We start from the raw sequence: 25,137 nt of genomic DNA on the forward strand, positions 1-25,137 counted from the left end.
ACACCTCCCCTGAACGCTGCAAACAAAACTAATAATCACCGCTTTGTTCTCACACACAGACTTACCTACAAGTGAGTCTTTAGACTTGCTTTCTAGGTCACTGATCCCTGTGAAATCAAACTGAACTGTAGGTAAGTGATGACCATCTTCACAGGGCATGACAGAAGTCTCATTATTGAAGGTCATCTCATAGTCGTTTTTGACAGATGTGAACTGTTTGTTGGCAATCTTCAGGGTGCCTTTAGAGAAGTAATAGACCTGCGAAAGAGGCCAAGTCATGGGACGTGGGACAGTCCATCCAACTGGATACAAAAACCCTTTGCCATCACACTGCTCTCAACAGACAGTCCCTCATCCTCACCCCACACTCAACTCTCTCAGGTCTAGACTTGATGCTGCCATACCTTGTTAACGTCAATCAGGGGGAAGAACTTGTCCGCTTGCTCATTGAAAGCTGTCGCTCTGATTTCGCCCTGTGGAAGCACGCGAGAGCGAGTTAGAACCGTGGAGTTCATCAAGCTTTACCAGTGAAAAACAGGACACTTTAGTGTCAAAATGACATCTTGAAAGCAGGAGTACAGAGACTCCAGAAACACACATTTTACACATATTCAAGTTATTGATCCCAATGAAACCACCTGAGTGTAACCAGCTGTTCCTGTTACTGTGCTTTATTAACCTCAAGTTAGAAACCTGAACAAAAAAAATTTTAAAGGTGGGGGGAAGGGTTATAGCTCAGTGGCAGAGCATGTGTTTCGCATGCACGAGGTCCTGGGTTCAATCCCTAGTATCTCTATTAAAATAAATAAACCTAATTACCACCCCCCTAAAAGAAACCTTAAACCACCCCTGATCCCTGCAAAAAAAAAAAAAAAAAAAAAAAAAATCAACTCAACAAACTCAGTGGTGAGTTTAACATTCTAACAACAAAAATAAAACAATTTTGAACAATGAACAACATGACTGAAGCCCTGGGGGAAGGGCGCTGAGCCACACACAGTGACTCAGCACTCCCCTCATGTCTGCACCTAGCAAGGAGTCACTCCACATTCAGGAGTCGTGGCCAAAGATGTTAAAACAAGTCGTTTTTTTCAAGTTTGTCTGTGATTTGATTTTCGCTTTTACTTTCCCATCAGTCAAAATGCTACTGATGGAGAAGAAACTTAAATAAATGACTGGATTTTCAGCCAACTGACAGATCAGACCAGTAATTTGGTAAAAAAAAAAAAAAAAATCAAGTTCTGCCATCAGTTCTGCCATCACAGTCAATACGTTTGAGATGCTACTTCATCTTTCAAAAACAAAAGGAAAAAAACAAACCCTCTTTTTTTTTTTTTCCTGCCCTCTTAGGGATTTGAACAAATAGGAAATATGCAGCACTTTGAAAAGAATGCTTGAAGTATGTATTAGGAATTATAAACAAAACTAATGGACAGACAAGACTTTGTTGAGATTCCACAACTTGGATTTTCTGTCTTTTAATCATGGTTTGGTTTTGTTTAAGTAAAGCTTATAGAGTCTACACGGCCAGAATCCATCTCCCACAGAACCAATCGCTTATCAAGGTGGCTGCTGGAAGCCCGACTTGGCTCCTACGCAGACATCACCTCCGGGGGTTTCAACTAAACCTGCCAGCAAGTCAGACAGAGTGTCTCTGGTTTTTCCTGCTCATGAGGCCACTTACAGTTATAAAACTAACTTCAGCTGCTATGAATGCTTTCATTTGCGATCAAGGATTTTATTTATAACTTTAACCCTTTGTCCCCAGGCAGCATCAACAGACTATAATAGAGGAAAAACAAGAAGAACCATGTTTCTTCTTGGCCTACTATTGCTTTTCACCTCGTAGGCCTGCACAGAGATGAGCCCTGTTTCTTAGTCGACTACTCCTCTTCCCCCATGTGACAAATACTCACACTTTCATCAACGAGTTCTATAGAGAAAAGTTTCCCTTCCCCCCGGGAATTGCTCCACGTACGGATCTGACTTTTATTGGTAACACGAGCACAGATAGTCCACCTAAAAACCAAACAGATTATATTAGTGTTCGAGTCTTACTTGGGAAAGATCTGAACGGATCCCTATCATCTTCCTGTAGCCCTTCTTATCTTATGCATATTCCATTTATTCAATGTAAGCTGTATTTTAATCCTGCTAATTAAAATCCCACAATAACATCCAGGTCTGACAGCTTATACAATAAGCAAACAGTAAAACACACAAGGTGATTTAACACTGACTCATTCTCCTGTCAAATAAGTAAATTTATAAATGCTCTCCCTTCTCCAAAAAGCATCACCAAGGCAACAATATTCCCTTAATGAAAGGTTTTAAGCTAGAAAATGCAGTTATACCAGCAATTATATTTTGCCACTATTTTCAATTATGGGAACTGATATAACTGATGTCAAACTTCTGTCTCATTTCTAACATGCACTGAATGTAAATACAAAGGTATGGAAGATGGTGTTGGTTAAGCCACCAAAGGAAAATACACTCAAGCAGTATGACCTCAGACAGAGGCCCTAAAAAAGGACGCACAAGCTTTGACAGCCAGTCCTGGTGCCCATCCTGAGCGCAGGTGCTGGGCACCTTAGTTACCTTACTTATAACTTCACAGAGGAACAGATCTTACCTATATCATAAAGAATTGAAGAATAAATAAAAACATATTTGAAAGAATTCTGAAAAGAGTACTCACTAATTTTCAACTGCTAAAATTAATTTTTAATGGAAAGAAGTCATATAAAAGAAATATCTGTGCATGTTATATTAATATGGTTGATATAAACCATACGGATTCTTTTAGCCAACTAAATCATAGTAATAATTTTTAGACTAAAAATATCTACTTATATAATGGGAAGATGAAATGCCTTCTGAATCAGAACAAATATTTATTTTTACTCATAAGACTATTGATTCTTTAAGCATTAAATCTTTTAAATTTCAAGTTCTTTTAAAATGAATGAAACTCCACAGGCTATGGCAGATTGCCCTTTTTGCCATTATTTTATTAGAAGAGAGTAAAAGATTGCCACAATTTGTAATCTCGCCCTCTGAAAAAAAAGGGAGGAGACCTATTTTATGTGTGGTAACCCTGAAGTTCACATGTAAGTAACTCAAGAGCCCATAATAACCTCTTGTATATTTTGTAAGTACATTCTAAACTTATTGCATGAGATAACTCACTTGGACTGGTAAGGGGTGAGGCTGGCAATGGGTACCACTTTGGACTGTGTCCCCCCGGAGCTGTTCACTATGCTGGTACCTCCAGCTTTTCCAAATATCTTTGAGGCACCATAAGCCTTAGGTACAGTGGAACCTTTAAAACAAACACAAAGGACAATCATTATTCTACTTGAATTTTACAGAAAGTTTTGTAATAGCTCTCAATCACTGAGGTGTCACTGGTGACATCCTAAAAATGAGAGGCAAAGTTTTTCCTTTTAAATAATCTAGAAAGCTGGAGATCAAACAGAGACTGAAACAGGAGGCTAGAGATCGATCTAAAATGAAGGCTGGGCACACAGACATTCAAGATTGTACCTGCTGATCCCTGAAGTCAAGAGAATAACAGCAAGGAAACAAGGCACCGTTATTTAGGAGGTCAACCCTCTCAAACGTCTGTATCAATGGGCAAGATAATGGGTCAGAGAAAGAAAGTCAACCTTCCTGACAGCAAGTCACTGGTTGCAGAAGAGAAAAAGCAAAAAGGAAAGGCTAGGAATTAAGGGACACAGAGGGTGAACCATCTAAGGTAAAGGTACCTACCACAAATATCCCCCAGAAAACTCCCAGATCGCAACTGGTCTTACAGGACTAGAAAGTCTAGAATGAAGTCTACGGACTGGGTTTCCTTGGGAGCAAAGGGTAAGAATCAGTTCTCGGTTCAAGACAAGTAGGTGGGCTGGCTACTGTGACCCCTTCTTGCCTCCTTCACCTAAGCCTAAGCCGCTGCCTTGCATTTGGGAAGACCATGTAGTTATGTAAAGCCTGTAACAAGCAAATGAATTCCTCCACATGCATGCTGCTTCTGTAAAGCTTCAACCTCCAGATTCAGAAAAGATAATTTAGTCCAATGATTTCTTATCTTCTATATCAAAACATTTCTTCAGAATGGCATCTGGCTAGAAATGTAAATCTGCCATTATTCACCATTTATTTACTGAGTTTCCACAGCATGCACCACACTATTCTAGGTACTTGCAGAACTTAGTAAAATATATACATAAACTGTCACAGATCTTAAAATTGTCTCTTCTAACTGGGGAGGCCAGAAATGACTACACATACAACAGTAACAATGACCTCAAGATGATGCCAGGAAGCACACGTGCTCTGCAGAATGTCCATGTGTGTACATACATACCTAGCATAAAATACATAACTATATAAAAAACACATCCAGTTTTCATGCTGGCAGCTTCCCCTTGACACACTTGTAGTCCTCCTCCTTTCAGTACCCAGCTGTGTGTTTAGGGAACATTAACTGATTTTTTAAAAATAAATCTCAATATAAGCCAAAGACAGACAACTGGAAAAATTAATCTGGGGGGGAGGAGAAGAGTAACATTCTATTTGTATTTCAGCCTAAGGAAGTGGTTTTTAGAATATTTACCATTTTAGATAATCTATTCCACCCTCCCTTCAACAGCACATAATTTGAGAGTTGTGTATAAATAGATCCACTCAGGGAGATGAACAGAAGATAGCTCGCTATTGCAAGGTAGATAAAAACATCAAAGACAAATGGGGGAAAAGTCGTATGTCCTGCAAGTTTCAAAGAAACATTAGTGACGTCTTAACCTTGCTTTTCTTAGAAACTCAGCATTGAAAAATAGAAACTACTAGTTGAGGGGAGGGGAGGAGGTGGTGCATGTGAAGCTATGACAGAAAAAAGGAACTCTAAAAACAAATTCCAACCAAATTCTACGAGTCATAATTTTCAGTGGTGACATCCCCCATGAAGAGGTTCCTAAAGCAAAGACCGGAAAGTAAACACAAGGATTCCATTACAGCCTCTCAGGACCTGCTGCAGAGAAAGTTAAAAAGAAGAAACTATTTCTCATCCGTCAGACTGAGAAGCAGGGCCCATGACCAACATAAATGACTGTCTTCAAGCTAAAATAAATACCCACAAGAGCCTAAAATGGTAAACTCAAGAGAGAGACAAGCCCAATTTAATAAGCAGATCCGAGAGTTGAAAGGCGAGGATTTAAAAGGTATGTAAATTCACAGTCAAGAGGGTGTAAGCGAGAAACTACCAGATGAACTATTAAGAGAACAGTGTATCATTCTAATTTTTAGGGAACAAAAAAGCGTATTAAGTATCTTTAAAAGACTACTTTTAATCATGTTTTTCAATTACACACTTTACAATAAGAATTGGAATTTTTCTTTGCAAGAAGCAACTGTCATGAATGGCTTTTTGAAAACTCCCTTTAGTCCCAGATTAAATTTCAAAACACCATCAGAAGCCTGCCCCACAAACCAGCGTGTGTCCTCACGTGGCAGCCTTACCCACTCCTGGGCTCCCATTCTGTTGCTGGGGCCTGCTGGTTGATGCAAGGGCCGCTGAGACTGGAGAAGGGACTACTGGCTGCTGTCCGTGTCCTGAAAATCAAACATTTCAGTGCAAATAATTTGGGTTAAAAGATTTAAACTTAAGTAGAAGACACACAGAATACTCCGAGTAAATGTAAATTTGTAATTTTGTCAAAGACTCTCATGGGTTGGAACTCACGCTGGGGCACTCAAATGCACGCAGGGAAATGTGCTAGGGGTTTGCTTTTGTTTTCATTACCTAAAACGTTGGCTCCATTTACCTTTCACCTGCTTATAATTGATGGCTTTCAGTTTTAATGAGGCTCTCCCCTAAAGCCTTGCCCATTTCTCCTGCATGAACCTGAAGTAGTCACTGGGCTGAATCTGTGACATTACCACTATTTCCATAGCAACAAATCAATGTTATCAACAGAGCTGTGTTCTCGGCAGGATCTAACAGAAGAAAAAGCTGGGTGGTAACAAAAACCTAAAAGCAGTTCAATTGTCTCTGAAGTGCTCCTGCTTCAAAGGAAAAGGAGACATTCAGAAAGGATTCTACCCTTTCCTTCCCAAACAAAGCAACCTTATTTTGCAACTGACAGTTGGTGGAAAATAAGAGTTGAAAACGCCTTAGGAGTCGAGGAGCGCTAGTGAACTGTCACAGCAGGAGAGATGGGAATGGGGTTCAGAAGCAGGTGTGGCAGAGAGACAGGAAGATTAAAAGGAAAGGAGGGGAAATGAACCTGTCCCTCATGCAGAAAATAAGAAATGCACACCATTAGAGTATTTATTTGCCCCTTATCCTTTCTACAAATGGTTATAAAGCTGAAGAATGTTAAAATTGCAAAAATACACCTAATTAAAAACAAATAATAGATTTCTGGAATTTGATGTTGCCTTTGTGATTGGCACTAAAAGTAGAAGTCAGCCTAACCTGGGCTGCTAACCAAGAGTGCTTGAAGCACACAAGTGCAACTCGAAAAACTTCCTAGTGTGCCCTAAGAACAGATTCTGTCAGCACCGCTGGAAAAGCTCCCTGCGCGCTGCCTAGTCTCTTCCATCACTGGGTTTGTTCCTGCTGGGTTTTCTAAGGCCCTAACTCAAATGGGCATATTACACACTGATTTCATTTCCCTCTGCCAATATTACTCTTAACTGGTACAACTAAATGAGAGTTAACTGTGCCATTAGAGTAAAATAAATTTACCATCAAATTAAAAGGGTTAAATAGAACTGTGTATTCTTTAGTTCTTCCTATGGAGAGAAAAATTGGGAGGCCCTATTCACATAGAAAAAAGAGCCAAGACTAACAATGAATTTTTGTGTTTACTTTTCAGCTTTTCCATTACCTCTGGATTTACAGTGTCATGAGATTGCATGGGAGAACTGTTCTTTAACAATATGCCTGCAATTCTACTGTGAACTTTTAAAAAAATCAGTAGGGGAAAGATGAGTTGCTCAGTAAACAGTATTGGGGCCAAGTGGTTGGAAAAAACAAACTTATTTTTACCTGCTTCTTGAAATACTATTCAAAAGAATCAAGAGATTTAAACATTCAAAGATGGAAACATAAATATACACAAACCCCTGCAATAATTCACCTGAGTTCCTCCCTCTCTTCTACCATCTCAAACATCTAAAACTCTAAAGTCCCTTCCTCGTTACCACACCTGCTTCTTCAAGTATCTTGCTAAACAGGATGCGGTCACAGGATCTTGTGATTTCTTACATTTAATTTCTATTAAAATGTAACTAACCTTTATGAGGTATCTACAGTAGTTAAACTCACAGAGAAAGAAAGTGGGACGTGGTTACCAGGGACTGGTGGGAGTAGGGAATGGGGGAGTTACTGTTTAGTGGGTACAGAGTTTCAGTTTTGGACCATGAGAGAGTTCTAGAGATAGAGAGTGGTGATGGTTGCAAAATGATGTGAATGTACTTAATGCTACTGAACGGTACACTTAAAAATGATTAAGAGGTAAATTTTATGTTACGTGTATTTTACCAATTTTTTAAAATGTAACTTATCTATTTACGTACTCCAAGATAAACATTTTTTGATATTTTAATATATGGATTACAATTAACATGTTATCATTTCTTTTTGTTAGTACATGATATAATGGTACAGTCTTATGAGATCTTTAGATTCAGTGAAATACAGTATATTTAACAAGACTCCAATTAGGTCCTGTAACAGACAGAATAAGAGCTACAATTTTCTGAATGCTTACTATGCACCAGGTACAAGGTTAAGTTCATTATTCCATTTAATCTTCAGCCCTATGGTATATAGTATTATTATACCCACTTAACAGATGATAAAAGTGGGTTTAAGAGGGCAAGTGACTCACCCAAAGTCACACAGCTAGGAAGAGGCAGAACCTAGTCTTGAACCCAGGTTTGTCTGACCAGATCCATTCATCTTCACCACCATCTAGTTAATTTTTAATTGTAAGCAACCAATTCTGGCAGCCAGAACTCTAATTATATAGAACCTAACTAATAACCACAATATCTGGTAGTTAGGAAAAGCTACTAATCCATTTATTAGAGCAATCCTTAATTCCTGATTTGGAGAGATAAGAGACAATCCCAAACCAAAAGGATGGCAAGAATCTTGGTACATTCTGAATAGCAACACCTGCCCTTCAGTAGAATGCACTGCAACACAGCCGCTGACCACAAGGCCTGAAAGAAATCAGTACACAGCTAAATAATAATCTTTCTAAAAATTAAAATCATACCCCAAAGCAGGAATACTCAGATTATCAGAGACTCAACTTCTGATAATCTTCAGTTTTATGTCAGCTGCAAATCAAACCATTCCAATAAGGTAGATCAAGGTAATAATTCTTAAGACTTTTGCTGTATGCTAGCTTCCTATCACTGGCTCTGATCCAGGAGGGACACAGGATATTAAAAACAGACTCTAGCTCCTGAAGTTACTTGCACTCACATCTATCAATTTTATTATCATTACAATAGTAAACAAGCCACCAGGTGAGAAAAATTAGCCAACAGATAATGGAGCACACAGAATAACAAAAAACTCAATTTCTACCAGCAATTACCTTCTTAACAACAATCACAAAGAATGTAAGGAAGAGTCAATCCAATAATTACAATTTCTTGTTGGCAGAAAAAGGACAGAATCAGGCTGAAAAAAATCTCAACAAATATCTTTTAATAGTGAGTAATACTAATAATTAAGTATTATGCAAGAAAGTTAAATCTAAAATATTGTTAGAAATAGTGTAGGTACATAGAGCTAATACACACATTGACAAAAAATATACAGTGATAAATATAGGAGATTTAAAGCCAACCAATCCACTATTGTATGAAACATGAATTGTGTTTGAAATTTTATTTCTCACCTTTTGAAAATCCTATAAACATCTTTATTTGATGTGGTACTAGTACCATAAAACAATTTCATTGCAGTTTGGAATTCCTCTGCCGATTTCTAGGCTGGATTTAGTAAATTAATTTCACTGGTCACCTGATATGTCACAGGTCTGGGTTAGGTGCTAGGAGGATACAAATCTAACCTTAGTTCTCTACCCGCTAATAACAGTTTCTCTGCTTTCCAGTAAACAATCAGAAATCATTTTTGTGAAATACACCCGATGAGGCAGTAGTCACTGTAACAAAGCTACTTTCATGATGGGCCAAGTAACAAAGTGTTACTGATCCAGTTACAGTGAAATTCAATAAATAGCACATCATCTTAAACAGCAAAATATCGTCTCATTCATCTGCACTTTAACAGACCCTGAAGAAAGGGAAGAGCTTGTGGAACTCATATTGAGACAAAGGAGGGTTTTCTACAGTTCTGAACCCAAGTAGTAATTATCTTCCAACCCTTTCATCTCCACCTTTATCTCAAATGCTTTTGTCCCTGAAAGACAGTATGTCCAAAGCAACCATTCAATTAAATACAACATAAAAAACATAAAAAATCTGGCCAAAGGTGATAGAGTTGGGCACAATCTTCGCTCCCTCACCTCCCCTACTGCATCCAAAGATTTCAGAGATGTAAAGTACTGATTTGTCTTGGCTCTCCTTCCTAGAAGCTGAGAGTAAGATAACCAATGTGCTCATTTTAATAAAATTTTACTACTGCAAAACAACTGTGATGTTTCAATCTAATATTTTACAGCTTTACCTGAATAGGTTCTGACTTCCCCTTTCCAAGTTACAGCACCAAATTATTATGTTTGGTATAGGTAAAACTTAAAATCTAGAAGGCTCCATTTCTGGAAGAAGCATGGTGATGTCCCATGCTAGTCCCAAATCTTCCCACTTCTCCTAAAAAATCATACAGAGAGATAAGAATGAATCCCATAAACAGACATACCACATACGGACTGCGTCTCTAGTGAAACTAGGGAAAAAAGAAAACCCACAAATTCCAAGTTATGTGAAAATGAAGCCCCAAACACCACAAATCAAGACATCACAACTGCACAAGAGAAGCAGCTGGATGATTTCAATGCAAACAATGAAATCGTACAAGTACTAGGATAAAATGTGAGTGAACGCCTTTATAACTCTGGAGGGAGGAAGACCTAACTATGGCTCAAGACCCCAAAGTCATTTAAAAATTTGGAAAATTTAACTTCATGAGAACAAAAGAAAACTGCTGCATAGCAAAAAACACCATAAGCAAAGTCAGAAAGACCTTGTAACTCATCTAGGAGACAAAGGAGTAATTCTCCTACTTTTTGAAGAACTCTTAAAAATTAGGAAGAAAAAGACAACCCAAAAGAAAAATGGACAACACAACAGTTCACAGAGAATAAAAAAGCCCATAAGCATTTAAAAGGATGCTGACTTTGCTCAGAATATAAACTAAATATACTGAGATGCGAGTCTTCATCTATCAGATTGGAAAAAAAAAATCAAAAGATAGCAATAACATACTCTGTTGGCATAGCTGTAAAGAAACCAGTATTTTCAGGTACTGCTGCTGGGAATGCAAAATGATAATATCCTATGGAGGGGATCCAAGCATATCTAACTACCACAGAAGCATTTATCCATTGATCCAATTCTGGCAACCAAACCCCTCTGCCTCATACCTGCATGTATATTAAGTGACTTGTTGCAGCACCATTTTAATAGCTAGAGCACAGAAACATCCAAGTGCCAATCAATAAAGGGCTGGTTAAATTATGGAAGAGCGACACAACAGAACACTATACTGTTAAAAAAAACGATGAGGAAGATCTCTGTATATACGAAAATCTCTCTAGGCTGAAATTTAAAAAAATAGAAAGAAAGAAAGAAAGAGACAAAGAAACAAACAAACAAACAAGATAGTGCACACAGTGCCCTACCTTTGGTGTAAGCAAAGTGGATTATGAATGAGAATATGTAATTTATGTATTTGGTTATATTTTCATGAAGAAACACCACTAAAACTGGTTAACTATAGAGGGCAGCAGTGGGTAGGAACAGGTCAGGAGGAGGCAGGGGCAGGAGGTAAGATTTCTCTAAATATGTAATTTAGACACTTATAACACTTGCAAAACTACTTGACTTTTAAAACTATGTACAGGACAAGATGGAATAACAGAAACCAGGTTTACCATCCCATATTAAATAACCAAAAAGGCAACAAAATATATGAGAGAAATGATTCTCAGGACACTGGACACTAAGCAAGGAAGGACAGTGATCCAGAGACAGAGGAAACAATGTGCGTGTGACTGCATCAGCTTACTTACTGCCTTGAGAGTTTCCAGGCTGTGGCACAGGAAGCAGGCCTGGAGGATCCCCTGAGTTAAGGAGATGGGATTGGGAGTCTTGGGACATCAAGACATCTAGAGATTCTCAGGACCAAAGACCAGAGAAAAGCTACACAGAGAGACATCTCCAGAGGTGTGTGGAGACTTCGCTTAAGTAGTCAGCAGAGTACTGGTTGACTGATGCATGTGTGGAAACTATCTGAGGCCAGGGAAAGAATGAACCATCTGGGAGGACTTGCAGGAACAGTGTCCAGTGCTTACAACATGCTAGAAATAGAACCTGTTTCTAACAGCCAGAACGGAAAAGCTCATATTCACGGGGCAGTGAGTAGAATACTGACAGGTCTTGCCCCCGTGCTAGGAATAACCAGACCCAGAATAACTGCTGTTCTCTGATCCCACCTAACAAACCTTAAAAGCCAACACCCTAGAAGATCAAACTGCTTCCAAGTAAGTTAACTGTATCCCTGAAAAAAGCTCAAGAATAATTACAAGCATACAAGTTTCCAGCACTCAACAAAGTGGGAATCACAATGTCTGACATTCATTCAAAGATTACCAGGCACACAAAGAAGCAGAAAAATATACTTGATAATGAGGAAGGGGAAAAAAAAATCACCTGATTAAACCCGACCAAGAACTGACACAGATGCTGGAATTAGCAAAGACATTAAGACAGTTATTATTGTACTCTGCACATTCTACAAGTCACGTAGAGAGAGAGAGAGGCTACAACAGAGGCCAAACAGAGCTTCTTAAGATGAACCGAGAAGTAAAATACACTGGATGGGACAGACATGGCAGAAGAAAAGATTAGTGAACCTGAAAACAGCCATAGGAACTACCCAAATGGAACACTGGAAAAGAATAAACAACAACAATGAAAACCCAGCATCAGTGAGCCGTGAGACAACTTCAAGCAGGCTCATACATGTGAAAGTGGAGACTCAAGGGCTGAGAGAGAGACTGAAGAAACAATGGCCAAATTGTTCCAAATGTGATGAAAATGACACAGACACAGACCCAAAAAGCTCAATGAACATTAATACAAACAAACAAAAGAAAGAAGAAAATGACACCAAGGTACATTATAATCAAACTGTTCAAAACTAATGATAATGAGAAATTTTTTAAAGTGGTTAGACAAAAAGTCATTTTAAAACAGAGGACAAAAATAAGGACAAAAGCAGAGTTCCCTTGGGGTAACAATGAAAGCAAGGTGCCGTCTTCGAAGTACTGAAAAGAGAAAAACTGTCTACCTGGAACTCTGTGCCTAGCAAAAATGTCTTTCAGAGCCAAAGGCAAAATGTTTTTCAGACATACAGAGGCTGAAAGAATTCATCACCTGCAGATCTTTGCTACAAGAAATACTAAACGACATCAGTTGGAAATATGGGTCTAGACAGAGGAGTAAAGAGCACCAGACATGGTAACTACATGAGTAAATTATATATAAGGTTTTTTTCTTATTATATAAATCTCTTTAAAAGGTAACTATTTAAACACAAATAATAGCAATGTTTTGTGTGGTTTATAAAATAGGTAAAATGTACGATAACCATAGTACAAAGACTGGGAGGGGAGAAAAGGAAGTAAGACTCTTAAACTACATGTGAAGCAGTATAATGTCACTCTGTCACCTTGATGAGTTAAAGTGCATACTACAAACCTTAAAGCAACCACCAGAATAGCAAAACAAAGGGCTATACTTAATAAGTCAACAAAGGAGATAAAAGGAATCATAAAAATTTTCAGTCTGAAAGAAGGCAGGTAAGAAAAAGGAAAAAAAAAAAACAAACAAAAAACCCAGATTGGACAAATAAACAGCAAGATAATGGATTTAAACCTACCCATATCAATAGCAATATTAAGTGTAAATGGTCTAAACATCCCAGTTAAAAAGTAGAAATGATCAAATTGGATTAAAAAAATCAAGACTCACCTATATACTGCTTACAAGAAATACACATTTAATATAAAGACATAAACAGATTAAAAGTGAAAGGATGAAAAATTATTTACACCAAGCTAACACTAATTAAAAGAAAGCTGGAGTGGCTATATTAACAACAGGGAAAGCAGATTTCAAAACACAGAATGTCACCAGATAAAGAATAATAAAGAAATAATAAAGAAAATCATTTCATAAAGATAAAGGAATCAGTTCATAAAGAGAACATAATTCTAAGTGGTTATGCACTTAACAGAGCTTCAAAATACACGAAGTAAAACCTAATATATAACTGCAAGGGAAAACAGAGAAACCACAATTCTAGCCAGAGATTTCAATATTCCTCTCTCAATAATTGATAGAACAAATAAATAGAAAATCAGTACAGGTATAGAAGATCTGAATCACACCATCAACCAACTTGACCTAACTGACATTTATAGAACACTGTGCCCAGCAATGGAATATGCATTCTTCTCAAATACACAGAATTTACCAAGAGCGAGCATAATCTGGGACAACACAATCAACAGGATTTAAGTCATACAATGTATGGTATTTGACCACACTAGAACTAAATTAAGGTATCAGTAACGGAAAGACTTCTGGAAAATCTCTAAATATTTAAAAACCAATACATTTCAAAATAACATAATAACAAAGAAAAATTAAAAGGGAAATTAGAAAGTATTTTGAATGGAAAAAAACTTAAAACATAACATTAAAATTTGCTAGATACTGTTAAAGCAGTGCTTAGGGGTAAATTTTGTAACACTAAATCCCTCTAATTTTAGGAAAGAAGAAAGATCTCAAATTAACGTCGATTGCTGACATCTACTCAAAGAAACAAGAACATATTAAACCAAAAGTAAACAGAAAAAAGAAAATATTAAAGGTCAAAAACCAATAGTATGGAAAACATAAAAAGACAAAAATCAACGAAACCAAAAGCCAGTTCTTTGCAAAGGCCCATAAAATTGATAAACCTCTAGTCAGACTGATTAGAAAAAAAGAGACACAAATCACCAATAACAGGTATGAGAGAGGTGACATCACCAAAGTTTCTATAGACACTAGAAGGATAATAAGGGAAACTATATTTGTTTTATCCACTCTGATAATTTCTGCCTTTTAATTGGAATATATATTCTATTTACTTTGATATCAGGCCAATAAATTCAACTTAAATGACATGGTCAAATTTCTTGCAACACATAATTTACTAAAGCTCACTCAAGAATAGATTGTCTGAATGACACTGTACGTATCTGTTACAGGAATTATGTTTGTAGTTTAAAACCTTCCCATTAAAAAAAAAAAAATGTGTGTGTGTGTGTGTACGTATCAGGCCCAGATAGTTTCACTGGTAAACACTACTAAACATTTAAGAAATAAGTAATGGTAAGGTAAATAAATGGGCAATTATCAAAAAACTAGTATTACTTTAACAATGGTTTATAACTCCATTTTTTGTTTTGTTTTGTTTTCTACATGATTTAAGAGACAGAAGATAACAAGCATTGGCAAGGATGTGAAGAAACTGGAGCCCCTGTGCAGCTGCTACGGAAAACAATGTGGCAGTTCCTCAACAGTTAAAGATAGAGTTACCATCCAGGAACCTCACTTTTGGGTGTATACCCAAAAGAACTGAAAGCACGGTCTGGAAAAGAAGTCTGTACACATATCTTCATAGCAGCACTTTTCACACCAGCCAAAACGTGGAAGCAACCCAAGTGTCCATTGATGGATGAAGGGATAAGAAAAAATGTGGTATATACATTGAAGAGGATTATTATTCAACCATAAAAGGGAAGGAAATTCTGACACATACTACAACATGAATGAACCTTGAGGATATTATGCCAAGTGAAATGAGTCAGCCACAAAAAGACAAATACTGTGTGATTCCACTTAGATGTTTGGAGTAGTCAAAATCGTACAAACAGAAAGCAGAACGGTTGTTGTCAGGAGCCCCGGAGAATAGGCAGTTATTATTTAATGGGTACAGTTTCAGTTTTACGAGTTGAAAACAGTTAAGGAGATGGATGGTGGTGATGTTTATACAACTATGAGTGTATTTAATACCACTAAACTGTACAGTTAAAAATGGTTAAGATGGTACATTTTATGTGTCTTACCACAATAAAAAAAAAAAGATAATCATTGTTAAATAATGTTATGTATTTGATTCAACTCAACAAATACTTATTTTGGGCCAACTAAAAGTTAGGTACCAGGGATAAAACAAAGAATAGAACAAATATGGTCTGTACCTTCACGGAGTTTACTCTGGATCTGGCAATAAATATAAAAATAATTCTAAAAACTACTAGCGTGGTGAGTACTATCAAAGGAGTATAGACTATATGCTTTACATTTTTTTTTAAAAACAAAAGTGTACCAGTGGTGTAGCTCATGTGGTAGAGTGCATGCTTAGCATGCATGAGGTCCTGGATTCAATCCCCAGTACCTCCTCTAAATAAATAAACCTGATTACCTCCCTCATCCCCTGCCAAAATAAAATAGTATGATGATAAAAACAAAAGCATGCATATGAATAATCTTGTAAAAACACATTTCTCATTCACATCATTTCTAGGTATTTGTTATTTTTAATCTATTTTAAGTGGTATTGAAAGTGTAAATTTTCTATTACATTCTCCAATTTTTCTCCCTTTCCTCATCTGAGCTTGTGATATTGTGATATAAGAAATACATGTATCTTGGTCTTCATCCATGGTTCCTGGCACACAGCTCCTAAAACTCTTGTTTCCTAAGTGATAGAAGAAATAAGGGTATCTTTTCTTATTCATAACAAGCCCATTGCAACCACACCTATGCCCATGTTAATGAGATGAATTCTGGAAAGCCCCTAAGGAGGAAGATGGTTGCCAGAGGAACCAACCACAGGATTAGAGAGCTGAACTTTCAACTTCCTTCCCCCACCTCTGGGGAGGGGAGAAGGCTGGAGGTCAAACTAATCAACAACAGCCAGTGATTTAATCAATTTAATCACTCGCACCAGAGTAAGGGCATCTCCATAAAATCCCCAAAGGGCAGGGTTTGGGGAAGACCGCGTGCCCCAAGGGCATGGAAGCCCTGCACCCCTTTCCTCACACTTGGCCCTAGGTTTGCCCTTCTATCTCCTGCTTCTGATTTACAGCCTTTGTAATACACTGGTAATCTAGTAAGTAAACTTTCTCTGAGTTCTGTGAGCTGTTCTAGCAAATTAACCTAATCAAACCTGAGAGAGGTGTAGGAACCTCCAGTTTATAGGCAGTTCGTCAGAAGCACAGGTTAACAATCTGGACTTCTGACTGGCACCTGACTAGGGGGGTGAGGGGGTGGAGGCAGTCTCGTGGGACTGAGCCCTTACCCTGGGGGATCTGTCGCTAACTCCAGTAGCTAGCGTCAAAACTAAATGAATTGTAGGAGACCCAGCTAGTGTCCCAGAGTTTAAGAACTGCCTATCATGGGGTGTTAAAAAATCCATACATCTGGTCACAGAAGAGCCAAAAGTATGACTGTTGTTTGTAGAGAAAAACAGGAGAGGTTTTTCCTTTACAGAGTCTTACTACCATTTCTTCAGTATTTAAAAAAAACCAACCTGAAAGAATAACCTAATTCCTAGACCCCTGAAAACACGTTTTAGTAAGATTAACAAATCAAATTATATCCAAAAGGTAGAATTCCAAATCTATAAAGAGGTATTCAACTGAGTGCTACAACCTATAAAAAGCATTTTACCTTCGTTATAGGGCGCTGGATTGCCAATCTTTACTCCAACTGCTTCAGCTGATTTCAAAACTTCTAACTCCATCAAAATAACCACTCTCCTACAAAGGCAGAGAAACAGAAACATGTTAGGAAAAATAAATTCAGAAGCCCTTCAAATGACAAGCTACTTAAAAAGCTTTCCCCCAATAATCACTGTGATAAAACTATTTCCCTTTGTCAACTGTTTTTCATTACTGAATAACTTGAGAAATATATGATATCCATTCCTACATAAGCATTTCCCTTAATCTTTCACTGCATCATTATCAAGGCTTTTTATGATTGCAGGGTTTTCATTTCCGATCCAGCTCCTTAATTAGAATCAGTGTCCTTACTACATACCATATCTTCAAGGAGCAAAAAGACATGATAAGAATTTAGATTATTAAACATAAGAGTATGTGGCACAAGAGATGATCTGTTTGCAGGAACATATACTTATCTAAACAATTACCCTTTCCCAGTGAAAACTAATATGACTGTAGATTCTTTTTTTTTATGTGATTACTATAATCTAAGAACTTCAGTACTTTCCACTTTTAATTCTGATTAAAACCTTTCAGTAACTTCCCAAGGATCTTGGGTCAAAATTTAAGAATCTTTCTTTCCACATGGCCTCCAAGCTCTGCGTGATCTGGCCTTGCTAACCTTCCCAGCTCAGCTCGCACCACCTCCCCGTGGTGCTCTGCTCCCAGCCATCTGTTTCCTTTCTGGTCCTGGTGTATGTTATGCTCTCTCCTGCCACAAGGCCTTTCAACATGCAGCTCTCTGTGATGGTCTCCCATTTCAAACATCTCATCTTCAAGAGACATGTCCTTACTCTTTGGTTTAGATCAGTTTTCTGTTGTACTCCTTTTTATAGCCATCATTTCTTTCCTTCAGATCACCTCTTTTGGGTTTAATTAATACGTATTAACATATAACTATTAATATTTAGGTTGATTATATGTCCTTTTTTGGTTACTTATTCATATGTATTATACATTTTAGTTATATGTTCATTATGTTATCTATTTTTCCTACTAGACTGCACTTTCAGCGACAGCAAGAATCCTCCAGTGTTTAACACAGCAACTGGTCCACAGTTATTGCTCGATACACACTTGAACACAAATGTCACCATCATTTTTGAATCTTAAAGAGACCTGCAATATGAAGAAGGAATTTGGGGGGAACATACCTGGAGGCAGGGAGAACCACAGAACAACTGATGGGGGCCTGAATTAGCACAGTGCCACTTGAGATTAAAAGAAGCAGATGGTCTGGAGCAATACTTAAGCAATAACAAATCCAACCTCATCATCATGTATTCTTTAAATGGTCTGAGTGCTGCATTTTGGATTTTTACATACAATTGATCAGTTTGTGCCACCTTTATCAGGTTTTCATATCAAGGTTATATTACTTCAACAAAATAAGCTTGAAACTATCTGTTCCTGAATATTATATAGATTCCCTATAAAAACTCTCTGATATTTAGCGATATTTAACTACGTTCCAAAATTACCCAAATTACTCAAGAAAATAGAAAAATGGAAGGCTTATTAATCATTTAGCATTACCCTAATACCAAAACCTAAGAAAAAACACACTCAAGATACTAAAACTAATTTTATTTTGTAATATACATACATTCTAAATAAAATATTAGCAAGATGAATCCAGCAGCACATCAAAAGAATACACCAATACCAACTTACAGAAAACACAGATGACAAGGACACATTGCACTTTTATAAAGATACAATCAGCAAAATCCAGATTGTGGGAAACTGTGTATGAGAATAAAGGACAAATGACCTGGTTTCTTCAACAAATAAACACTAAGGGAGGAAAAAAGATATGGAGGAGGAAACTAGATTCATAGAGACTTAAAGGAACTATCAACCTACTGCAGTTCAAACTTCATTTTAGATCCTGATATAAATAAATTATTCACACTCACACACACAAACATACACACAAATAGTTGGAAACTGAACAGTGACAGGATATTTAGTATTTTAGGTGTAAAAATGCAATAAAAAAAAGAATTACTATCTTTTAAAGATATATACTAAAATATTTTTGGATGAAATAACATCTGAGATTTGCTTCAAAATTATAAAGGAAGGTAGATGTGGAACGGATATCGATGAAACATTGGATATCGGGTGATAATGTGAAGCTGAATGTGAGACATAAGGGAACTGACATGCCATATTATTGAATGGAAAAACTTAGTATCAAATACTATATAGATTTACAGCAATTCTTTACATTCCAACAAGACTTGTTTTTTTGAACTTGAAAGAATAAACATGGAATAATAATACTAATAAACATGGAAGAATAAACATAGAAAAATTGCCAAGAAAATTTGGGGCGAAAAAGTAAAGGAAGATATCACTGGTAAATTACTAAAATACACATGATACTTTAACTGAAAACATTATGGCAGATGGAATTATGTGTGTTGGTGAGGATGTGGAGAAACAACATAAGGCTCTGACAACCCATTCTGGCCACAGCCACTCTCTCCCTGCGCGTGTTCTTCTTACCAACTCCTGCTCCAGCAACTGTGCCAGCCCACAAAAACACTCTCCTCACCTGTTTGGGCTCTGCCATCTGATTCCAGGCCCTACCACCACCTGCCTCTCCCCTATGGACATCCACTTTGCTTGGCCCCACCTAATGGATTTTGGACTGAATTATTCAGTATGAGAGAAAAAACAGTGTCTATCATTCCACTAACAAAATGATTTCTAACTATTCCCCACTGATAAACATGCACCATGAGAAGTCTGGAATGATGCTCACTAAATAATAATAGAGCTATTTCTAGGTTGTATGAATTCCAAATAACCTTTTCTTCTTTGTACCTTTTTTTGTATTGCTCTAATTGATTATACAATGCATCATTTTGATTAAAATAATCATATTCTCAAAAAAAAAAACCGAATACACATACAAAGATAGAACTACAGATATATTCAGAGAAACTGGTGACAATTTTTAAATAGTGAAATGCTGTACACAATCTAAATGTTAACTAAATTATGGTAAATCCATACAAAGGAATACTAAGTAATATGTAACAGAGGTATACCTAGGGACATGTAAAAATGATCACTATAAAGTTGAAAATGGATATTATAAAACTGTATTTATTATGAAAGTTTTTTTTTAAGAAAATATATATTCATAAGTATTCACCTTCACAGGGAAAACCTGGAAGGATATACAACAAAATGTTAATAGTCATATCTAGGCAGTGGGATTACAATGATTTTTCTTTTTGTTTATGTGAGTTTCATAATTTACATACATATATATATATATATATATAACTTGCATGATAAAATTGTTTTATAAAACATACTGACAAGAATACAAAATTCTATCAGGGTGAAAACACTGCCACATGATATAAAGAAATGTGTTAATCCAGAATTCTATACCCAGTAAAACTAGTTTAACAGAGAGCCAAATACAGACATTTTTAGATGACAGAGATTTCTACCATTCACAAACCTTCCCCATAAGAGCTGCTAAAAGATATTCTTCAGGAAAATGGAAAATGAACTAAAAAAGGAGTGTGATGAAACAGTCAAAGGTAAGCTAACAAACTATGGGTAAATCTAAATAAGCACTGACTATGTAAGCTAATATACTAATTGGAGGGAATAAAATCAAAGTTGAACTAAAATACTGAGCATAGATCATTTTAAGGCCCTTGTTTTTTTGGGAGGATAGTAAAAATACTAACCTATTTTAGAATTTGTTAATTCAAATATGGATTTTTTTTAGTATGACGGTAACCACCAAGAAAACACAAATGGAATATACAACTTCCAAACCAGCATAGGAAAAAAAGAAAATTAAGGAAGTATAATCAATCCAAGGCGGAAAAGAGGAAAAAAGTAAAGTAAGAACATGGTTAAGATCAGAAAATTTAGGGGGAAGAAAGGCAGTAACAAATGAAGTAGAATAATCTCACCAATTAAATCTCAAATTGAATTCTAAAACTATATGCTGTTCATAAAAGATATCCAAGATTAATAACAGAAAGGTTAAAAGTTAAAAGGACACAATAAACAAATATAAATCAAAAAGTTAATATATGGATAATAATGTAACACACACTGATATACCCTTATTAAGACGGGAATGCTTGTCACATTTGCTATTCATGTGTTTTGGTTGTGTTGTGTAATTGGACATAAAAAACTTGAGAAAAAAATGGAATGTAAAGCCTCTCCCCAACAAAAAATGTATTTCAGCAATGGTTGCCCAGGTGTGAATAACAGTTCTGGTCACCATTGTATCTCCAGCATGTAGCATCTTGTAGGTACTCAGCAAACTCTATATAGGCTGAAAAAAGTATTTACCATGAAAGATTCAAGGCTGTAAAAAAAGGCGCAGTGTTACATAGTTAATGTCATCTTTTTTTGCTCTAATCAGTGACCCCTTTTCATTAAAAGATACGTTAAGAGAGAATCCTGAAGACAGTGCTGCTGAAGAGATCAGAAACAAGAGTTCTGTATTCAGCTATAATCTCCTGCTCTGAAATTTCCAGTTTGTTTCCATATTTCTCTCCTTTTGGCGCCATGTTTTAGTCGCCTGTGTTCAGAACTCAACAGCTGTAAATTCTTAGCTGAAAAGCTCATCATTGCCTTCTTGATTCCTAATTGAAAGTTGGCATCCAATGAACATCTCTGTTCAAAAATTAGTCTCCATTTTACAACACAATACAACAGAAAAAAACACGCCACATACCTTCCATCTTTCAGAGTGTTTACAATAAATCGGTTAATCTGGCAAATACAGTTGCTAGACAATTGTTCTTCTTCAACAAGATGGTTCAACTGTGTTGCCAACATGAAAGCTGAAAAGCACAGAGATTACTTTAGTCTCCAAAACATTTCAGTCATGACAATCTGCAAGCTGATCACACCTGTACCAGCAAAGAAAAATAATGCCTTAAATATATGTTCCTGAAACTGAAACTACTCAGACTCTACATAGTGAAAAACAGTATTAATGTGCTGTGCATGAAACATCTGCTGCTACTCTGAAATTAAGTATTTCTTAAAGTGCCCCAAATCATCTTTTCCATCACTCAGCTTTCATGACAAGACTGAAAAATCTTTTCTAGGTCCTTCACCTTGTGACTAGATAGCAAGCATACATTCTGCAAAGTCTCTCCTTTCTCCCTGCAAAGCCTCCAACACAGAAATAAAACCCCCAAAAGCCAAGTATAGGACAGCTAACCCTTCATATTCACTAAATGTCAGTATCATCCTGAGGGAAATCAGTCAAAGAAAACACAGGGCACCAGTTAGAGAAAATTAATTAAGCCATGTGGCAGCTTTCCACTAGGCCCAGTCTATTGTTAGAATGCTCTATGCCAGCTGCAATTCTGTCTGAATGAAGGCACAGCCAAGCAAATGCAGACATCTGGAATGCTCCAATTACTGCAATCAAAGTGCTGGGTGCACTTTCGTTATTTAAATACAAATTCCTAGATTTATACGTCATACATACAGGATAGAGTATTCAATCCATCACTCATAAGCAGTCGATAACGTGGTGGACTATTCCCTGTAGTAATGGGACGGATGTTCTAGGAGAGAGAAAACAATTCATTAGTCAGGTTGTCCACCCAGTCCCCAGGGATAAGGAAACCTAAGCGGCAGGAGAATAGATTTGCTGTTAGTTCAACACAAATTGAACTGCTTACCCATTCTCTTCACACCTAAATCTAAGTAAAGAAAATTGGATTTGATAATTCTCACACCAACCTCTCTCCATTAACATTATTCAACACAACATAGATGAGAATAAAGTAAGTTGCCAATACTCTTGTGTTCTCTCTCCCCTAACTCAAATCTGATTGAAAATCAATTTTAAAAATACAAGGCACCTAATATATGTGAGGTACTGTGAAGGAAACATGCTAAAAATATAAAATGGAAAAAAAAAATCCTTGCCCTAAAGAGACTTACAATTGGGGTGGAGATGGAGGCAGAGTCATAGCAAAGGTGTGCACATAATGATGTGGGGGCAGAGCCAAGACATTTATCCCAACTTGAAGGGAATCAGAAGCAGCTTTCTGAAGGAAATGAAATACCAAAACAGAGCCCTAAGATGACTGGCAGTGAGTTGCGGAGTAACAGGGAGACAGACCATCAGGCCTATTGACGCAGAATCTGCAAGTATGATCTAGGATTCTGCTTCTATTGATTTTTTTAAGTTCTCATTAAAATTTGTGACCTCCTTAAATGAATGATAGGATAAATGAAGAATTTTATGCAGACAAGTTCATTTCAGGTAGATCTCTCCGGAGGCCGTATGTAAGGCGGATTTGAGCAACACAAACCCCAGGGCAGAAAGGCAACCAAGGAGGCAGCAGTAATGATGTGCAACACTAAGCATCCATCAACCGCGGAAAGAACAGAGAGGCAAAGCCTCACATCTGAACCTCAAAGGTCAAACTCTGGCTAACATAATACGAAAAAAAACCTGGTTCCTCTCTCAGAGGTGCAACACGGCCTGGACGATTTTCGTAATCATGGAGAGAACTTCCTAGTGTGGACACATCAGTACGTCCTCCAGCAAAAGTAATTATAATTATGTGGAAGTTTGAAAAACGTTTGACATAAAAATACATAAGTACTCACAATGACTTGGAGGATGGGTTTTATGGATGTATCTCCCTGTTGCATTATGGCCTGAGAAAGTAAAAACAGATTCTTATGAGATATGTACTCAAATCATGATGAAAACTTGACATAATTTTAGTTCGGTATCTGGACTAAACCACAGACAACGTCATTAAAGTGCCTTTTTGGAGTTTATCATCTGAAAATCTACTTTAAGTTTTGTCACTCTGGACAAATCATAAAATCATAAAAGTGGGATACGTGCCTACTGATAAGGATACATTTAACGATGCCTAAAATACTAGCAACACGTATGTTCATATTATTCATAATAGCTCATTTATTTCCCTGTAGTGCCCATTTGTAGGGAATTAGACAAATAAGTATGGTAAACCCTTAAAACAGTATTATGCAGCCTTAAAAGATGTTTATGAAACACTGGTTGCCTCTTTTGAGAGGAACTGGGTGATGGAGGACATGTGGGAGACAGCCATGCACTGCAACCTCTTTTATACTTTCTGAACTTTAAATCATATGACTCTATTAGCAATCATAAAACTAATTTCTTAAAAAATCCTTATCAATCAGACTTTTAGTTTATTTTCAAAACCCCATCATTTAAAGGTAGCCATCAGAAAAACTAACTAGCTAAAACTAGTTGTCTCACCTCTGCTTTTGCCCATGCTGAAATGATACCAGACTAGGTCTTCCAACCATAAACTGAAAACTGGACAAAAACATATTAACTGTTCTCAAATATCAGACAACAGGTAGAACAAGATCGTGATCCCTGAAAGGAAAACAAATGAGTGGAGCCCTACAATCACCCTGGTTTTCTGCCCAGAGTCACTTTTGGACTATAGTGCAGGAAAGGGAACCCAAGAAGAGCGTGGCAGCCCTGCTGAGCACAGATCAGAGTTTGGGGGGTGAGTTAGCTGGACTCCATGGACGCAGAGCACCCGACAGGAGGGAGCTACACAGAGGAAGAGCTTCAGTAACCTATGCAGGGTTTCCTTGAGTCTTGGCTGAATTCTGAGTTGTGCATACACAAAATGAGACTCCGCAGGCCAGGCAGAGATTAAGAATTAGAGAGCTATAAGCTGAAAATTACTGGAGCTCACACAGGCTAGAATACATTTGAGTTCCAGTTGGCCAGAGTGGTGAGAACTCAATAAACACCTGAGATCCCAGAAAGGCCATGCTTTAGAAAAAGGGATAAAGTAGCCCCAAAGTAAAAGCTTCTCTAGACCCTCAACAGTCTCACAGGGGATCAGCGGATCTGCAAGTAAGTTAACAGTCTGGCAGAACAACTCAATAGTCTTTACATACACAATCTAGACATTGAATAATGTAATATTCATAATGTCCAATATCTAGTCAAAAATTACTAGACATTACTTGAAGGTAGACCTAAGTTAAAGTTGTATGCTACAACCCTGAAGCTGTTCTCAAATTGCAACCT

At 37.1% G+C, this 25,137-nt stretch overlaps 1 protein-coding gene across 2 annotated transcripts in view; it reads right to left on the reverse strand.

The window, feature by feature from the left end:
* The window catches only part of RPA1 (replication protein A1), a 46,736-nt gene that overhangs the window by 12,760 nt on the left and 8,839 nt on the right, over positions 1–25,137 (reverse strand). For both annotated transcript variants that reach the window (XM_014559567.2, XM_006184997.3), the window contains exons 2-10: positions 23,694–23,744; positions 22,558–22,636; positions 21,790–21,898; positions 17,002–17,090; positions 5,524–5,616; positions 3,193–3,325; positions 1,917–2,019; positions 405–473; positions 66–258 (exon numbers count right to left, since the gene is read on the reverse strand). In XM_014559567.2, coding sequence (XP_014415053.1) covers positions 66–258; positions 405–473; positions 1,917–2,019; positions 3,193–3,325; positions 5,524–5,616; positions 17,002–17,090; positions 21,790–21,898; positions 22,558–22,636; positions 23,694–23,744 — 919 coding nt within the window. The remainder of the gene's footprint in view (positions 1–65; positions 259–404; positions 474–1,916; positions 2,020–3,192; positions 3,326–5,523; positions 5,617–17,001; positions 17,091–21,789; positions 21,899–22,557; positions 22,637–23,693; positions 23,745–25,137) is intronic.

The sequence above is a fragment of the Camelus ferus genome, chromosome 16, assembly GCF_009834535.1.
Source record: "Camelus ferus isolate YT-003-E chromosome 16, BCGSAC_Cfer_1.0, whole genome shotgun sequence".
NCBI lineage: Eukaryota > Metazoa > Chordata > Mammalia > Artiodactyla > Camelidae > Camelus > Camelus ferus.